This window comes from Corvus hawaiiensis, chromosome 30, assembly GCF_020740725.1.
Source record: "Corvus hawaiiensis isolate bCorHaw1 chromosome 30, bCorHaw1.pri.cur, whole genome shotgun sequence".
In the NCBI taxonomy this organism is placed as follows: Eukaryota; Metazoa; Chordata; class Aves; order Passeriformes; family Corvidae; genus Corvus; species Corvus hawaiiensis.
The window spans coordinates 15,117,780-15,136,894 of NC_063242.1; the positions used below are offsets into that span (position 1 = coordinate 15,117,780).

At 36.6% G+C, this 19,115-nt stretch overlaps 1 protein-coding gene across 11 annotated transcripts in view; it reads right to left on the minus strand.

Moving 5' to 3' along the window:
- PTPRM (protein tyrosine phosphatase receptor type M) overlaps nt 1-19,115 on the minus strand; it is a 460,837-nt gene that overhangs the window by 185,993 nt on the left and 255,729 nt on the right. For 7 of the 11 annotated variants that reach the window (XM_048289399.1, XM_048289394.1, XM_048289392.1 and 4 more), the window contains exons 12-14: nt 6,983-7,256; nt 5,808-5,844; nt 427-501 (exon numbers count right to left, since the gene is read on the minus strand). In XM_048289399.1, coding sequence (XP_048145356.1) covers nt 427-501; nt 5,808-5,844; nt 6,983-7,256 — 386 coding nt within the window. The remainder of the gene's footprint in view (nt 1-426; nt 502-5,807; nt 5,845-6,982; nt 7,257-19,115) is intronic. The other 4 variants (XM_048289401.1, XM_048289400.1, XM_048289398.1 and 1 more) reach the window with 1 other exon arrangement.

Here is a 19,115-nt window from a genome sequence, read left to right on the forward strand (position 1 = left end):
AACCTGAATCCACTAATACTTGATCTTCCACATGCAACTCTTGAGCCTAAATTATTTACAAATTCTAGTGTCTTGATCTAATAACAGAGAAAAAAATAAACAGGTACACACATACATATCTATATTCAAACTTTCATTGAATTTATGGATGGAGCAAGACTAGATCTCTTTACAACATCAGGCTTGAAGGAACATTCCACAGATCACACACACAATGGGCACATGCAGCGGAGTCGTATGTACAGGGACGTGTGTGTAAGTTTTGGTGCCAAGCACACCACTGAATTTAATGGATCTGAGGAAAAAAATTACAAACAGAAAGAAACTTTTAACATAGGAAACTTTTTATGAGCAGAGAAGGAAGAAACTGTCAGGGAAAAGGAGCTGAAGAAAATGAGACAGAATGGGCATGATGACTCGTCTGACCTGTTAGTTGGTCGTCGCCTGCAGCAGGGCCGATGCGAATGTATGGTGTTGTAAGCTGAGTCACGATTATCGCAGCTAAGGCAAAGGAAGAGTTCCAGGTCAGCATGCATGAGGGAAAAAAAAGCCAGACTGAAGCTATGCCAGCAAGAAGAATCTCAGTCAATTGTTTATTGTCTGAACTTCACAAATAAAAACAAAGAAACTCCCACAAGTTCCTTTTCATCTTCAGCTGTTAGTGTGGTTATTCTGCAAATTAATAAGCTGTCGCGTGTGACTTTCATTCAGGAAAAGGACTCAAAGCACATTATTTACTGTGTTTGAGGAAACTGGAGACTCTTTGGCTCTGCTAGTCACAGCACTAGGCTTTGTAAGTGAAAACTAGCTGATTATTCAGATTACTCTAGTATGAACTTCTCCAAGTAATTTGAGCTAGTTTCATTTTTATTTTCCTATTTCATAATACTATATTTTACCTATGATTTTTCAATATAATTTTTACATAAAGTGTTTTTGAGCTAGTTAAGATTAATTTTTCTTGTACCCACTTGGGTCAATGTTCTGAAAATGCACACACTACACATATACTTAATGTTCAGCATACAGAGAATGATCACTGAGAGGTGGCATGCTTTTAATTAGGTATGTGTGTGAGGTCCGAGTTTCAAGTTCACAAGGAAAAGCTGAAAACCCTGAGTTGTTTGTGCCCCTGAAATATTCAGACTTTTCTGACAGAGCTATAACAACCACTGTCTGCTACAGACAACTATTACCATGGCTCACATTAATAAGATCTGTTATTTCTTTGTTTTCCAGCAGTTCTGTGATTGCCTCTAAATGGTTAAGCACGCTGTGATACATATACATTAAGGAAGATAAAAAAAATTAAAAGGTCAGATCCAACATGATGCAGCTGGAGAATGATGCAAAGAAAAAAATATTGGAAAATTAAGGACAAAATTATATGAAAGATCACTCATTTACATAGAACAGCCTGGGTGCTATTAGAAATGTGGCAACGAGAGAGGAAAATAGATCATCTACCATCTGCAGACAATTAAACTCAAAACTGCTGCTGCATAATATTTTGAAATATCCCTCTGCAACACTGAAATGCAGTGTTGATAGTAGCTTCTAGAGTACTGTTGCTATTGGATTCTAAATATTATAATACCCTTTTCTCTCTCATAATTAATGAAAGCCTTCCAATACTGCAAAATTAGAACAATGATGCCTCCCTCTTGAGAACTGCATTCCTAGGAGATAATCAAGATGTTTCTATCCAGACAGTGTTGTAAGTCGTATCAGGAAATACAGTCTTAATATAAATCACAAACCACCACAAAGTTGATAGTAATAAACTTGGAGGAGTTTTGGAATGCTTTCAACTTAGTCTGTTGAGATTTTACAGTCATTTAGCTTGAAGAAAGAGTAGGAATATGAAAGCCATATTTCAAGAAGTATATGACAACCTTTATTACCACTGGTACAAAAACTTATTCCTGATTTTTGTTTGTTTGTTTAATTATCTTGTCAAAAATAATGGGAGTGGAAACCCTGCAGTCTCCCCATTTGTATATACACCAAATAGTCACAGAGGTCCCAGAAGCCTTTGTCTACAGAAAACTAAGATCAGGAGACTCCACACCACAACAATGTGCTGTATGATCCTTCTACTAACAAAGTCAGTGGCAAAGACTTCCTTTGACTTCATCAGAAGGAGAACTTTCAGCTCTACAAAACCCAACATTCTCATCCTAATTTATACTTATAATCACTGCAATCAGGATTTTTATATGATCTCTAAAAGAACACATTTAACAGAGGTTTCATTTGTAAAAATGTAATGGTCATAAAACAAGATCATTTTTTAGAAGGGTACAAGCTGAGGTTGTTTAAAATATACTTGATGAAACGAGAAAGTATTAATCCACCTGCTGAGCCTAGACATGCACTTGACCCAGTAGAATTAGGCTGCACTTTTCTGGAGATAGGCTGTACTCTTCTAACAGGAAGCCTGCCACTATGATAATAAGCTATCTGGTGCACTTGGTCTCTGATACAGCAACAAGGTTTGGTGTCTGCCAGTTGAGCACATGCTTGACAGTAAAGCACATGCATTATTCCTGCTGACATCAAGGGGAGGGAAAAGTGTACTCAAGGTACAGAACAGTTCTGCTGGATCTGGGACAAGAACACTGTTGTTATATTACATTTAGGTGTTTTTATTTTAACAAAAAGTAAAGTGTATGGTGGGCCATGGAACGAACACTGCATGACAGCGATAAAACCAACTCTCAATGATCTTAAGAAGGTCTTAAGAGCACCAACAACTTTATTATCTAGAGATGAGATAATTAAAGGGAATATAACTAGCAAGTGATACAACTCCGCTCGTGACACGTTCTGAACTCCCATATTGGTCCTCAGGGCAGACTTCAAACAGGCTAACCACATATCCTTAATACACACAATGAGGGGCTAGCCAATCTCAGCTGGCTCAGGGGAGCATCTTGAAAGTTGCCTTGAGGGACCTCGATCCTAGGAAGGGCTCCCGATGCACTTGGTGCAATCCTCAAATTCCATGGGAATGGAATTGCAGGGACTCTCAAGAACCAAGCAGACAGTTGGCTGCGCTGTCATGTGGGTTTTGCAGGTTATGTTTTATGGCACAGGCCTTGACCTAGTAAAATACTTATGTGTCTACTTTGAGATGGAGTAGTTGCGACCTAGTCAAGGAGATTATTCTCTGTGCTCAAAAGTAGGTACATAATTGACTTGATCAGGGCCAGCTGGTCAGAGCATGGTGCTAAGAACACCAAGGTTGTGGGTTGAGCCCCCATATGGGCCATTTGCTTAAGAGCTGGATTCGATGATCCTTGCGGGTTCCTTTCCAATTCAGAATATTCTGTGATTCTGTGAAAGCATATGGTTTCCTACATATGTAGTAAAATCTACAGTATGTCTACTGATTCCAATGGCCTACACAAAGCTGTAGGTATTTTCAGGATCAGACCTTATTTCAAAAGAAGATTGCACCAGTTTCATACATGAATGGCCTAAAGCAATTCCCCTAGCTTTAAAAACCACCGGACTCAAACTTCTGAAGATAAGAGAAGCCCAGATTACAAATATTTCAGGAAAGTTACTGGTGTGTGAAAACCAGATGTTGTAGTGGAGAGCATTCCCAAACTTATTTGTCAGGAGCACTACAGTGCATCCGTAGATGGACATAACAAGCACACAGAGCTTAAGCAGCTTACTGTCTAGTAGCTACACTGTAGTCTCAAAGCTCAGTGGAAAATGGTGGAAGTCTCTAAGAAATCTGACAGAGTGGTCAGAGCAGCCTTTGCTTACTGGGGTACAGACAACATGAATGCTGCACTGAGCAGTTCGCGGGGGTTGAACAGAGGGGAGGAGAATGGGAGAGGACAATTTTATGTCTTTTCCCAATGCAGGTATAGTGATTTCTGACCTACAGACATAGAGCATTTTTGCTATTTTTTTCTAACCCAAATGTGGGAGGTCCAAAGAGGGCACAGAATTCTGCTTTTCCCTTAAGTATCTCTGTTAGATCTAAAGGGAAAACATCTGTACAGACAGCTATTATTAATACCATATTAAAATACGTCATGGTCTCCATTTAATTTTTTTAAAATTAATACAGATTAAAAATATAATACAAGCATTCCATTTAAAATCATGGAAATCAATGCTTTACTGTTGCCCCCAAGAAAGTTTTGCACCAGGGACTATACATACCATCAAGGATACCTCTGGTTTAAAAAAAAAAAAGTCCTCACAACAACCTCTCACATAATTTTATTATGAAAAAATCTGAAACGTGCTTTCAAAACAGAAATGTAGGGAGATTTGTTTAAAAGAAAAGCTGCATTTCTCACATCTCCATTGCCAAATGGGTTAGCTCAAAGTAGCTTGTTGCTATGGGAGCTATTCCAATCCACAAAGTTACCCTCACTTCTCAAATGAGAGAGTAAAAATCTCCAGTCAGACACGTAATTTAAATAGTTGGACATCCATTAGTGATTTGGAATACAAATCTTCAAGTAATTTAAAATCCATTCCTCTAATCATCTAATCTATTATGTTTTCTGATGTAACACAGTTCACTCCTGGTATCACTGAAGCTACTTGAAAACAATACAGGATTTCACTTGCACCTGGAATTAATCTCTCATCTATATTATATTTGGGTTGAGTTCAGATATTTGAAAGATTTCAGTGGTTTAGTAAGCAGTCAGTTAGTAAATTAAAATTAAAACTACTTCCTTTGGTTTGGAGAAGAAAAGAAGCCAGGAATCTGTTTGAAGAGGCATAAAAATGTATTTGTCACATTAGGGAGTATCCAAACTTTCAACAAGGGCAACTTTATGCTAACATTTCTGTTACTTTTAAGTAATGAGATTCCTATCCACCCCATTTAGTCTTAGTGGTGGTGATGGAATTGTGAAGTCTACATGTAGAGGAAATCATGGTGGAATCAGTTGCATTAGGGATAGTCACTGAGACAAGCATGATCTCCTGCAAGGTGCAGTGGTATAGAGATGAAGCAGTTTCTGTTTTATCCTCTTGCCAGGTGCTCGTGCTGATATTACCTGTTCCTATTCACAGCAGCACACTCTCTTCTGTTCCTCTATACAATCTCCAAGTAACTGTACTATTCCATCACTTCTTTTTCAGGCTTTTAAGTTGCCAACAGCTACAGGTACTAAAAAGTTGAGACTACAAAGATAATCACAGACAGATCTAGTCCCCAAAGATAAACAGACCAGCAGCATGTTTATCTTTCCCTTTTTGGGGACAAAACCTATAGCCAGCACTGTCTCAATTATAAAAACTTATCCCATAAATGGTAGTATCATGTGCTGACAGTCGAATAAATATAGCTGATCTGTGCCATTAAAATGAAGAACATGATTTCTCTGCTTCTCTTTTACACAGCAATTAAATTAAGGCAATTGCTTACAACTAAGGGGCAATTTTTCACTATGGATATATAAGCAGTACGTACTCTGCAATTGGCAATTTTACAACTCTACTGTATATATATATACACATATGTAAGTACAAAATATTTATTGTGAGATCATATAAAAACCCACAGAATATATTTTAAAAACCCTGTGTTCAAGTAGACAACCAAAAGTAATTCATACACTTATTGATTAAAAACAAACAAACAAACAAACAAACAAATAAATTTCCTAAATCTTAGCTAGGGATGCAAATGATTCTATGAAAATTCTATAATATGTTTAGTGATGTATTTTAGCAATATAAACACTTCTGGAAGTTTGCAAAGACCATGTGAGGGGAAGGTCAACAAGATGAAGTACAGAATACATGACATAATACAAACATACCTTTTGTGGCTACCCTGACGCAGTCAATTTTAGTTTCCTGTGTCAAATAAAGAGGAAAAAGGTCACATCTTGTGTTTCTAAACAGAGAAAGTCATCCATGTTTCTATTCTTCCAAGTACTGATAAAATGTCAGAGAAGAATGCACCTCATTCCATATTTAACTGCTTATTAGCTAACTCCAAAGTGCATTCATAATATGGACAAATACTGCTTGGGTATGGTAGCTAAACATTTCACTTAAGATTCCTCTAAAAGTACAAAATGTGAAAGATATTCCCAAGAGCACAGGGAAGTGTTCTGCTATTTAACTCTGGCAACATAATGACCTTGGGAGATTTTTCTTTTCTTACAGAAAGTATAGTTTGAGGCATCATGTTAGACAATTTTAGAAAGAAAAAATAATCAATGGTGTTTCACATTTCTGCACTGTTGGTGCCCTGTGAATGAGGGTCCATTATGGTTTCTGGCAGAAAACATTTCCAGACTGTCAGCACAGACAGCCAAAGCTTACCAAGAATTGAAGGACTCTGGGTAGGTCTGTCCAGGAAATGAAAAACAGTTCCAAGAAGAATTAGTCTGATGAAACATGATCTGTGAGGATCTTTTTAAACACTTTTCATTTCAGTTCCATCTACTTCTCTTTCTTTTTCTTTTACTTTGTTTGCAGAAAGGGACCAAAAAAAGTGGTTTCTAATCCAATCAGGGCAACCAAATGAGAAAAAGGGAGATCAAGATGTCACAAACTAAGGTAACAGGACTGGACATGCCAAGACAGATGTGCTGAAATCCACTATCAAGTTTGGCTTAAACTTAACAAAAGAAATCACAAAATTTTCCTGTTCAAAGCAAGAAAACAAAAACAAACAAAAAGGAAGAAAAAAAGCCAGTGAAACACAGTCACTGGACAGCTTTTAGCTAATAAGACAGAATGGTAACATACTACTTTGCTTGCTCACTACTGACAAAATGTGTGGTTTTCCCCTCCTCTTTCCTGTAACCTTTAATCATGAAGCAATATTGTGTTAGGAAAACTGCTATTTTTTAAACTCAGTGTGTTAAATTTCATGGTTACTTCATTTTCTCATTAGCAACTAAATTGGGCATCCTGCTAGTTGATGCCAATCATTTATTTACACACAAACACTGTATAAAATCACGCCTGTTGCAAGACTTACCCCATTGGCTCTGCTAGCAGCTTGAAAATAGATGCTGTAGCTCTTATGAGGAAGAAGAGGAGTATTCCAGAAACCACTGTAGGTTTTGTTATCACCAATAGTAAAAGGCTGAGCAGCTTGTAAACCATTGGCAGGAATCTCTGCAGCAAAGTAGTACTGGGAATTCAAGAGTGAGGCATTCTGGAAATGAATGGGCACTGGGTAGCACTTTAGGATTTCAGTTGTCTTTTTGGTCCTCCGTGGGCGCTCTTCTTCAACAACGATTTGATAGACACTAAGAGTGTAGAAAGGAAAGAATGAAGGAAACAGTGGTTATTTTAAAACTTGGGCAGTCAAACCATCCTAAAACCATAATAGCATGTCAATATTTACTGGAAAAAACTGTTAAAAACAAAAAACACAGGAAGAAAATGTCATTTTCATATTCAGGTGTATAAATCTGTGGAATAGATTCATGCTTTCAAACTCATTTTGTTTTGGAAAAACAAAATTAGCCATACACACCACAGCTTTTCACACAAGTGAATGCACAGAACATTTTCTTGTTCAAACTCTTGTACACAAAAAGTGTGCTTTGTCAGTGCTAAAATGTGGAATTAAGTATTATTTTGTTCATCAAAGCAACCCTAAAGATATAGATTCCCTTCTCCAACCTGTTTATCTTACCTAAGTGAAATTAAATTAGTACTAAGATAAAAACGAAGGCACAATTACAAAGAGACAGGAGCCAGTATTTGCCTAACTGATGACATTGTAAATATTTATAAAAGCAGAGAGTAAAGTAAAATTTCAGGGGCATATTGACTGTTGCTGAGCAGGTATATAACACTTCTTGATGGAAGCTATTATCACTCAGAAAAGCACTTTTACTCATTTTATAGATAACCATATTTTTAAGTTTCTGCATTCTGCAAAGCAAGTCAGCTTGCACTTGCAGTCTTTGCTGTACTGGGACCTAGAGAGACCAGTCCACCCCTCTCCACTGTAAAGGTGCTATGGACATTCAAACAGGAACAAAGAAATTGCAATTTCTGCTGTACATGTGAACAGTGTAATCATTATACCCTTGCAGTTGCTGTGAAAGACTGAGTCAGTGCTTCTAAATTTGTGAAGTGGGAAGTTCATATCTCTAAAGAGGTTTGGCTTACAAGTTTATTGCTTCACTGGGGACCAGTGATTCTTAATCAGTACTTGTCTCCTGGAATCTTGAATCCCAGTAAGCAAGTCAGTCTTGGTAATTTATGTCAAAGTAGCAATGTGTCCACATTTTTGCGTATCATCTACATCCATAACAATTTATGATCTTTTGAGTTGATGTTTCATAAAAACCAGGAATCTCTGGGTAAGCTAAGTTTCTTAAAGATCAAATATCCAGAGAGACTTCTGACATGTTAATGTTCTGTCATCCGTAGGTAGAGGATTATGTTTAAAGGAGATTCTGCCCAAAGTACAGGGACACATGGGCTGAGCTTCTGCAGGACCCTCTCAGTCTGGACCCAACAGGGTTTATTGGCTTAGTGATGTCCCTGCACAGCTATGGCTACTCTCCTTCTGAAGGCAAGTCTGGTTTAGAAATAAAGAGATTAACTGTCCAATGACAGGAGGGATGGAGCTTTAAGCAACGTGGCAAGGGGAAGGTGTCCCTTGACCACAATCAGGGGGTCGGACTTCCAACCCAAACCATTCTATGATTCTATAACACCACCATTTTAGGTCTGCAGAATCTTCATACTTAAATATCACCAATATGCAGAAAACACCAATTCTCTTGACCATGTTACTGTTTTTTTACCAGACTTACTGATCATGTGCCACAGACCCTGTTGACTATGTTTTTATGATCTAGCATCTTCAATAGGAGATTCTGCACTTCTATGCTCACAAAAAATGCCCGAAAATTTAACACTGAGAATGCAATTAATACCTCTTCTTCTGCCTGATTTAGACTTTCAACATGGCGGGGCTTTAGTTTAATGTTAACAACTTAAATCTATCTGCCTTCATGAAGATGTCTATATATGTCTATATATGTCTACTATATATCTACAGTTCTCAGAGAACTCAGCAGAAAGACGCTGTCTCCTTTGAGTCAACCTAATTGCTCCTCAGACTCCACTGATTGTAATAACTAAATACTCAGCTCACATGTAGACATCTAGAAGTGAACACCCAAATTTAAATGTTTTAATTTAATGCTAAACTTCATGCAGAAATCTAACCATGCATAAATTTAGTACAGCCAGGGACACAGAAATGTCTTGAGGGTTCACTTGAAGGCCTCTGCCTGTACATTTTGCAGCTCTGTGCAACAAAGTCTTCATATCAAGCAGAAATATTTTAATTAGTTGATTAATTCCATGCTGACTAGTAAATGAAGGTCAATCCACAGCACTCTTTCTTTGATCCTGTGAGAACTGATTTGTAAAAAAACTAGCCTTGGAATATCTACATTACAATCTTGTTTTTCTATTACAAATCAATTTTTGACATAATTTTCACAATTAATTTTCTAGAACAAAATAGAGTTGCTTAGAACTGGGATTCCAAGCTACTTTGAAGACAGCATGTTGCCTCCTCTAACTATTAATTTTCAGTGAATCTACAATAAATACCACTTGCAAATTTAAATGGAATATTGGGAAAAAAATGCAGAAGGTAATGTAAGCATTTATTCTTGCAAGGTAGTGAAACTGGATACGCTTGCCTAATACTCCAGCAAATATAAGGATCCCTCAGTTTCACTAAAGCATGATGGATAGTAAACTAAGTTACTTCTTTCTTGCATCAGGACTGAATATAAGAGGGACTTCAGACCAGATGAGGTAATATGACCTGTTTCAGTACCGGCTGAAATGAGGGTTCTCTTATTTTTTCCCTCAGTGATTAAAGCTAAAGACTGTAGATATTTTAGAAACAAATCAGCCATTAAAATGCTCCTTTTCCCATGGTAAATCCATATTTAGTTATAATACATGCACGACTCCTTGTATACATTTTAAATGCCTGCCATCTACTCATTTTCAGATAGTTTAAAGAAAGAAGTAAGTTGACTGGAGCAATTTCAAACTCAAAATGTCTTTTAATCCTTACTCCACAAGATGAATTAGATTTGCAAGCATCTAGACCTCAAATCTATTTGCTCTTTAATAATTTAAGCACTGAAAGGTCAAACAACTCTTTTCTGTTCCCCTTCATCAAAGTCCAAGTGCTAATGAAAAATAACTAAATCCTATCTGCTGGCCAATTTCCACACACTGCTGTTTCTCTGATGTAAATTAACACATTATGAGCACCTGGGTCAATGGAAACCTGACAGAATTTTACCAGTGATACTTTTTAAATTTGTACAAATGAGATCATCTTGCTAATGAATTTTACAAAATTACCCCAACTACAATCATAATGCAAAAGCTTTCTCTACATTAATATTGCTTTCCTTAGTATGTAACAGCTGGACTGCCTACTCCGAAAAGAGTTCAAGCTTAGTGAATTGAGCTAGCACTGCACCATGACTCTATTATTCCTCTTATGTATTAGTCAGATTTCTGGCTCATTTGAAGTTGAATTATTCCTTTTCCACACCTCTACATTTCAGAGAATAAAGTCTTCCTATCTGTAATCCAGAAAATAAGTTCTACACTACAGTGAAAGGTGCCAAAAGCATATCAGCTATCGGCAGCATTTAGACTGATCTTTCTGAGGGAAAGAAATGTAATTTAAATATAATTCACATTACACAGTTGTACTATAGAATTTCAATGCCTTGGAAATCAAATACAAAATTTATTTTTATAGATTGAAGTTCACTGTTGCACTGAGAAAGGAACACATGGGAATTATTTTTAACCTAGGATTCAAATGCTTCAGATTTGGAGATTAAAAAAGGTGTATAGAAAAAGAAAAAAAAAAAAAAGATTTTTACACTGCTTTTTATTCTACCAATTCCAAACCAGTTCCAAATTTAAATGATTATGCAGAGATACAGATCTGAACACAATAGCTTTAATTTTTGTTAGAAATTAGATGTAGCAGGTCTCTCAGATATTTATTGAAATTGTATTGCTTAAATTGGAATGGTGTGTCAATGTCTGATAAATATACTGATTTTTTTCAGAGTTGAAAAAGAGACATGAAAGCAAAAAGAAAACATATTAGCATGGTAATAAAATATGCTCAGAATACTTAGACAAATGACAATTTCAAAGAAGATTAAAGTATATATCTAGTCTTAACTACATCAAATGATGGGTTTTGGTAACCTCCTGAATGAGGACATTATTCCACATTACTGGAATGAAGTAAATCAAATCTTAATTAACCAAAGTCTCATTTGAAGTTACAATATTACTTTCCAAGAAGGACCTATTGGATACAAATATGGACTTCTTTCCACTTCATTCATTAAATTCTTCATACAGGACTCCTTAACATGTATAATCTAGGCATTTATTAATTGAAACTTATTAATCTGTAATTACACCTCCACCAAAGTAATTCCAAATTACGCACAAAGGGAAAACAAGCTTAATTACTTCATTATTGAAACATCAGCTCTATTTTGTCTCTCTAAAACAGTCTTGATGCTTTACATAACTGAAGTGTTAAAGACATTTTTAGAATTCGTTTTACAGAAGGGAGACAGCCTAAGGAACTGAATATGGACAAAGACTACCTGAATTTATTTACTGGTCTTAATACAACTGCTGTGCGTGATCCTACGCAAGTCAGTTAACTACTATGGGCTTCGGACATCCAGTTGTGAAACGAGAACAAGCAACTTCCTTATTCCATCTGGCCTGCCTCAACTGTTTAAAACCTCTTCAAATTCTTCTTTCTCTTTTTTTTTTTTCCTAGGAAATGTATCATGCCCGCAAAGCTCTTAAGATCCACTAAGAATACCCTGATCAGCTGTGTGAACTGCTGGGCTACCTTTGCAGACTGTTATGGTGATACTCTTGAGCCTAATTTGAAGTTTTCTGCTCACTGTTGCAAGTTCATGCTTTATTATAAATATACAAAACTGGTACTTTTTATAGATCTATTTCTGTATTTTTGACTTGCATGCTTGCTTTTTTTTAATGCTTACAGAGTCAAACAAGAGAATAACCCTTAATCTACATATTCACCATTATTTCAAGTTACTCATTCCCACAGCCCTAGTTATCTGCATGTTAGAATCACTTTACTGCATTCTTCTACTAAAATAGCAGTTCCAATAGAGGGCAAAATTAAGAAGCTCAAACCCCACACTGTTATCTCAGTTCTAAGTCCATGAAGAACCTGATTGCTCAAACCATAAGTCTATAGGGTCCCCACAGTTTCAGCTATACTTCTGTAGCCCCTGAAAATTCTATCGTACTGCCATTAAGACTTTTAAAATATATCAGTTGTTTTGTTCATGTTTTGCATCTAAAATTCATGTATCTTTGCTCGTCACGTGTTATGCAAGTTTATTATTCTTGAGAAGAATACAGCCTTTGGGTAGTTTTTTCTATATAATATGCAACATAACTTCATCTCTGTCACCACTTTTCTCTGACACGGTCATATCATATTTATATGGATTAACATTGTAGATATTTATCTATTTCTCTATATCCTTATATGGCACTAGATTCTTATAATTTATCCTATAACTTTAAATTTTACAGTACTAGAAATTATATGTAATTATACATATGTAATGTACCTTGAAATGGAAGAGGGAAATTACTCTTTAAAGGACAGGAATTAAAAATTTATGGTTACCAGGCAAATAGAAAAAGGCTACAGGAAATTGCTACTAACTTTCCTCTTACCATGCAAGAGCCTGTATATTTATTATAGGGGGATTAAACAAAGGTGATAAACAACCTCTGATTTATCAGGTGTCTCACCATCACAGCTACACAGGCTTTGCCAGCAGGTCAGGAGTTCTAGCAACACCCAATATACAGTGAATAAAATATACTCTGTGTATTTCCAGAACAGATCCTATGCCAGAGAACCAGCTGAATAGCAGGCCTGTCCCTCTGACCACTATAGAATTTTGCATATTTTATCAAAGGTGGAAGCACACATGGTTCAACTGCGGACTACAAGTAAGACCAGGGAGTTTTTGATTAGCAGCAGGACAAATGAGTACACCTACTAATCATGGAGAGGACGTTTAAGGTAGCCTTCTCTATTTCAGGGACATTTTATTTGGTGGATCAGAGAATTTCTGGGCTTTATGCAAAATACAGCATTGCCCACTATAGCTTCTAAAAAAAGATGAAGAAGCTTAAAAAAAATCCCTTGTGGAAACATAATGTTCAGATATGAAAACATAGAACTCAGAGTGAAGAAAAACAAGCAGACTGAACAAAACCTCTAAAATGATGTTGCTGTACCAATGCCAACAACAATGCCAATGAGTATTTTTAAAATAATACATTAATACGTAATTTATATAGCGGGGAAAAAGTGATTTAGGCAATGCTGCAAATAATATTCTCACAACACATTTATTGTGTAACTTGTAACTCAAAATTCTTGTGATGGTTCCCATTTAAGCACTTAATGTACCAGTGTTAGAGGTGCATTGCCTGTTTCTTTGGGTGAGCAAAGAGCATCTTAAATCCTTATAGCTTTTTGGAGTGAAGGGAGTCTGAAATCCTTCTGATTTTCTGTTTGCATCTTTACTTGAAGCCAGGAGGTTCCACGCAAACAAAAGCTCCACAATCAGGTTTCTAACTCTGTGGAACAGCTGTTGCTTCACAAATGTAGGGAAGGTGCTAAGTAAATAAAATACTTTGTGCTAGAAGCTTGTTCAAACTTCAATGGAATTCTTCTACTTTCACACCTGGCTTTATTTACTAGCTTTGCAGGTGAAGAGCTAAGTCTGGTTAGATTCTCCAAGGCAGGGCCTGTCTTCATTCTCAGGAAATACTATTACTGGCACCTGAAATTTCCAGCCCATGGGGAAAAATGAAATTCAAGAAATCTTTTGGAATCAGACCTGGCAAGAACATAAGAGAGACTAATATTATACAACACTACCATTGTCATGCAAGGAGCCCTATTTCTCAGATCAATCACAGCAGAAATACCTTAACGGCTGTAAAGGAGGAGATAAGACAGCTTAGGTTCAGTCCCTAGAGATACTGCCAAATGTAAACTCTCAGGTGTCATAATAGGCTTTATCTTCACAGACCCAAGTCCACTGGGGAACAGTATCTGGTTTTTAATGTAAAACTCCTAAGCTGCTTTGTGACTGCCCAACTCTTTTGTATGGACAGTCTCAAAGACTTAAAAGTCAGGATTTACAAAGGAGATTTTCTGGGAAAAATACATCCAAGCAAACCTCTCCTTAGCATTCCTACGGTTTTATACAGGAAATCCTGACAAGTTTTCAAATGGAAAGCATTATGTCACTGGAAGTTAAAGGTATTTTTCTTGTTCTTTCCTCCAAGGACAGTCACCAGGGGAGGATATGACAACAGGTTCAATTCCCCTGAGATGGAAAACGTGCTACATAATACCTTAATTGCAGAAGAGACAGATAGGCTCCAAAAGTGGTAATTTAATGGCCACCATAAATTCATAATACATTCAAATTCTTTTTTCAGACAGAGAAGAAGTAATATATTTCTCTTTTGCAAATCTGGACTCCCTAGGATTTAAAATTCCTAGAAGAAAATCTGCAAGGAAAAGAAGACAACGATGCACACTCCTTCTACTTTCCAGTGGCCAGATGGGTGCCACTTAGTCCTGATGACACTGGGTGTTTAACTTTTTACCTTATTTCCTAGTATAGATTCATTGTTTTAGAGAATCTAAGTACACTTGTCAGGGGCAGAGAGTGTCCAGAAGATCTTCAGCCTTGTAATTGCAGGCAATCATACACCATTCACAAAACCTTTCTGAAATGTTTTCTGCCTTCAGGTTCAGTTATCACAAATGACAATCCAAAACATAGTTTTGTTTTGTTAGTAGAGAAGGAGAGAGAGTAGAAAATCTTTTAAGGATTGCAGTTTGTAATACTTTGTTACTTAGCAGGACAATAAAGATTGCCAACATGTAGGCGGCAGTAGATAATCTGTACTTGGTTTTACAACATACAGCCTGCTGATGGACTGCAGTTTTAACTTCATCCCATCCATCCTTTGCAAAAAATCAATAAATTCAATATATATGCTAACCTACACTTATTCAAAAGAAGTATTAGTTTACTATTGAAACAGCATATTAAAATTTATAAGAACCATTTACCCAACATATATATAAATGGTGTTTAGACATAACGCCAACAATAATTGTGGCACAAGAGACTGCTCTCTTGTTAACTGAGATTTGTGAACTGGCAAGGGGATCAAAACTGTTCTCTCAACCCTCCCAACCCCCCTAATCCTTGATAAATATTGATGAAAGGATATTTTTCTTCTCCCTGGTTATACCACTCCATGGTTAATTATTTCTAATTTTTTAAATACTGGTTCCCAGCTAGGACTTGGGAATGATACCACTGCACTGGCCTACCAGAGCGACTGTCGGAACTACCACAAACAGGTTGACCAAGATGACAAGATGCAACTATGTCTTCACAACTGTTATGTACATTTCCACACCTGAAATTCCTTAATCATCTATAAATAGAGTTTCCCCACCCCTACTCTCCCAGGGGCTGGGTACTGCTCTAGACTGATATGATCCACTTGATGAGACACAATGTATTAGCAATTCTGCATACTTAGCAATAACCACATAATTCTACCTTTCTTTTTCTTCTGTAATCATATACATCTATTTGTTACTTTGAAGGGGAAGTTTTTAATTATTGTTTCTTCTGCTGAAAAAAATAAATGTTCTAAAATACTGCAGGCCACAAAAACCCCTTATGATCAGAAACATACTTTTTCTGAAACACTGATAACTTCACTGTGGCCTGTATCTCCATACTTAATACAGATTTATGTTTTTGGCTGCTTTTTATTCAAATTCAAAAATGTCAAGAAAAAATATAAATTTTGTACATAGTCTGTAGACCTGCACAATACAAAGTGAGTACAAAATGTAAATAAAATTAACCCTACTTAAAATAGTACTGTTTCACAAGGAGTTCAAAGTAGTTTTCTACAGGTGTAAGTAATATAATACAAGAGAACATTTGACTCCACATTCATCATTTCTTTCAGCTATTATATGCTGGACAAGAAAAAGACATCTTTGACTACAGAGCTCCCCTAATGTGCTCCATACTGGATCAATGAGATCTATCTGCTAAGAGTGACAAACTAAGAAGGGCACCAGAGATCTGGCAACATATTTTGCTTGTGGTGGTTTTTTTTTTTTTCCCCTTGGTGTTTTTGGTTTTTTTTTGTTTGGTTAGGAGTTTTTTGTTTGTTAGTGATTTTTTTTTTTTTTGGTTTGGTTTAGTTTGGGTTTTTTCACAGAAAAAAAGAAATGTTGCAGATAGGCAATTGTGCATATGAAAATAGAAAGAAAAACAAAGAGAGAGACAAAACAAAACTAGGAAAAGATTGAAATATTCAAGAATACAAAAGATTACACAAGGTAGGAATGTAGAGAAGAAAAGAAGAAAATAAAAGAACAGATAATGTACTGAAAACAGCTTGACATGTATCATCCTGTTTGGTAAATAAGAAGTGAAAATAAAAAGTAGTAGTAGGAAAGATACAATAAAAATGAAGTCTATCTAATATAGATACACTTAAAGCATTTTTAACAACTTACAGTCAGCTACGTTTTTATAAATTACACACAGTATGCTTGCAAAAAGTGTTTGATTTCATAGCTATATTATGAAATCAAATACCTTTTACAAACAAATTGTGCGTAATTTATAAAATTACTTTCTTTCATAATAGAGTTGAGAAATCGTATTATATACTTTCATAAGACTGGAGGGGGGAATTGTTATCCAAGAATAACTGCCTACAAGATCTCTGTACACTCACTGTGATCCACTGAGCATTTTTTTGAATTGGTCTACCAACTGATGCTTGGATTCTTCCATAAATAACTCTGGTAAACATAAGCTTATAATCTTTTTGATGGGTATGTCACCATTAACTTTTTGGCAACAGTAAAACATCTCTGCTGACAGCTCTTTCCATGTACATGGGACATTTACATTGATCAGGGACTGGGTTTTTTAAAGGCCGTTTGAAACAGAAGATGCGTCAAAGCCTTATAAATAGACTAAGGCACTACAAGTTTTACTGCAAGAAATTCAGAATGTGTACCCAAGAACATGCCATAATCCCATCTCCATTCCACATGTCACTTGTGATACCCAGCTCCCACCCTCAATATGCTCAGCTCCTTTTAGTATCTCCCAAACACTGGCTGGTAAAGAAGCAACACATGCTGTGGCTGCTTCTGAGCTACACACTGGCTTGCTGGTATGTGAATTGTAGCTCTCTGCTGATGGACCAAATGAAATGAACTAACTCTAACACAGCCTATCCCTTCAGATGCTAATATGGGTCTTTCACAGAGATTCCAAAGTATGTGAGACACTTACTACTTATGCAAAATTCAAACTATTGCTTGAAAATTTCCAAGAGGTCCTATACTAATGAGGGAAGGAAGGAATATGCAGGCAGATCAACAGGATCTTGTTAAGACTTGTTTTCTTAGGAAACCAGGAAAAAAAATCAGGTGTAAACTTTAACTTATTTACGCATCAAAAAGTTTAATTCTGATCTTGGACAAGTAATATAGCACACAGAAGACAAGGAGTACTCCCTTTCTTCATTTTACCAGTGAAAAGTTTTATTCCTACAGAGAAACAACTCAGTCCCTCTAGGAACCAGATACTATTGACCTCACTCCACAAGCAGCAATATTACTGACTTAAATGATGCTGGTCTAAACTGAACTAACCTAAAGCTTCAGATCCTCCAGGGCTTTGAGACCAACCTCATTACCAAGCAGTACAAAACAGGGATGCCTCCTACTTTCTTTACAGTCTTCTCACAACTTGGCTTTAAAATGAATGCAAACCACAGAGAGATTGTGAGGTTACTAATTCCACAAAATAGTCCACAAAGTCACTATTCTAAAATTTTCTGGTGGTCAACTTGGAAAAGGTAAATTAAAAAAAAAAAAAAAAGTTTTCAGAGAGTGAGTGTGGGAACCCAGAGTGCAGAGAATATTTCTCTGCCTGTTTTGAAGGGTTCTACCCCCCTGGACAACACTGTTTTTGACCTTTGTCCATGGAGAAAACTGCCTACCCTCTGGGAAGAATTAGAATCTACACTGGTGTGAACTAGGTGATAGAATATTATGTAAGATTGTCACAGGGTGAAAAAATTTAGAGTTTTTGGGTTTATTAATATAGTAAGTAGAGAAAAGCAAAAAACTTCAAAATGGAGGATTGCTGTTGATCTCCAGACCGTCTTCTTTTTCTTCTACTACTCCATATTCTGCAGTAGAAGTAGTTTGGGATGATTCGCTAAAGAATTCTGCAGTTCCTGTCTACGTGACAAGATGATTTATTATACATTGGTGGAAAAGTAAAAATAATGTACACTTTTAGTGACCATTGGTTAATTTACCTTTAAAAAGGCTGTGTAATCGTGATAATTTGGCATTCTCCTGCGTTCTCTGCTTTGTGCTATGTCTGGGTCACGTTAGTGGCTCTATTTCTCTGATAAGACTTAATAAACAACTATCTGAAAGCAGAGAAGGCTGAAGCTCCCATTCGTCTCTCGGACTCTTGGCAAAGACTCTAAAAAGTCTCCCCCATCAGGGGAGGCACAGTTAAGGCACGGACAGTGTCAAGTGAGCTATACATACATCTGCTTATTACAACACTCCTCACCACTGCCAAGTTGTTCACAATCATACATAGGTATCTTTTGCTCTTTTTCTTTAGAGTGCAAAAGGCTATTTCCACTTATTTTAACTTTAGATATGGGAATGAAGATAGCATGATATATTGACTTGCAGAAAGCTAAACAGATTGTCCCTACCCCACCAGATATAAAACTCTGCTCACATCTGCATCGAGTCTCAGGGCTAGATCTCCTAGGCCATCCTTCCCACCACAGCAAGACTACACTTTTCTGTAGCCAGAAACACATGGCAGTTCCTCTCCTGACCATGTGAGGAAGCTTAGCTCCTCTTCACCTCTGCAACAGAGCTC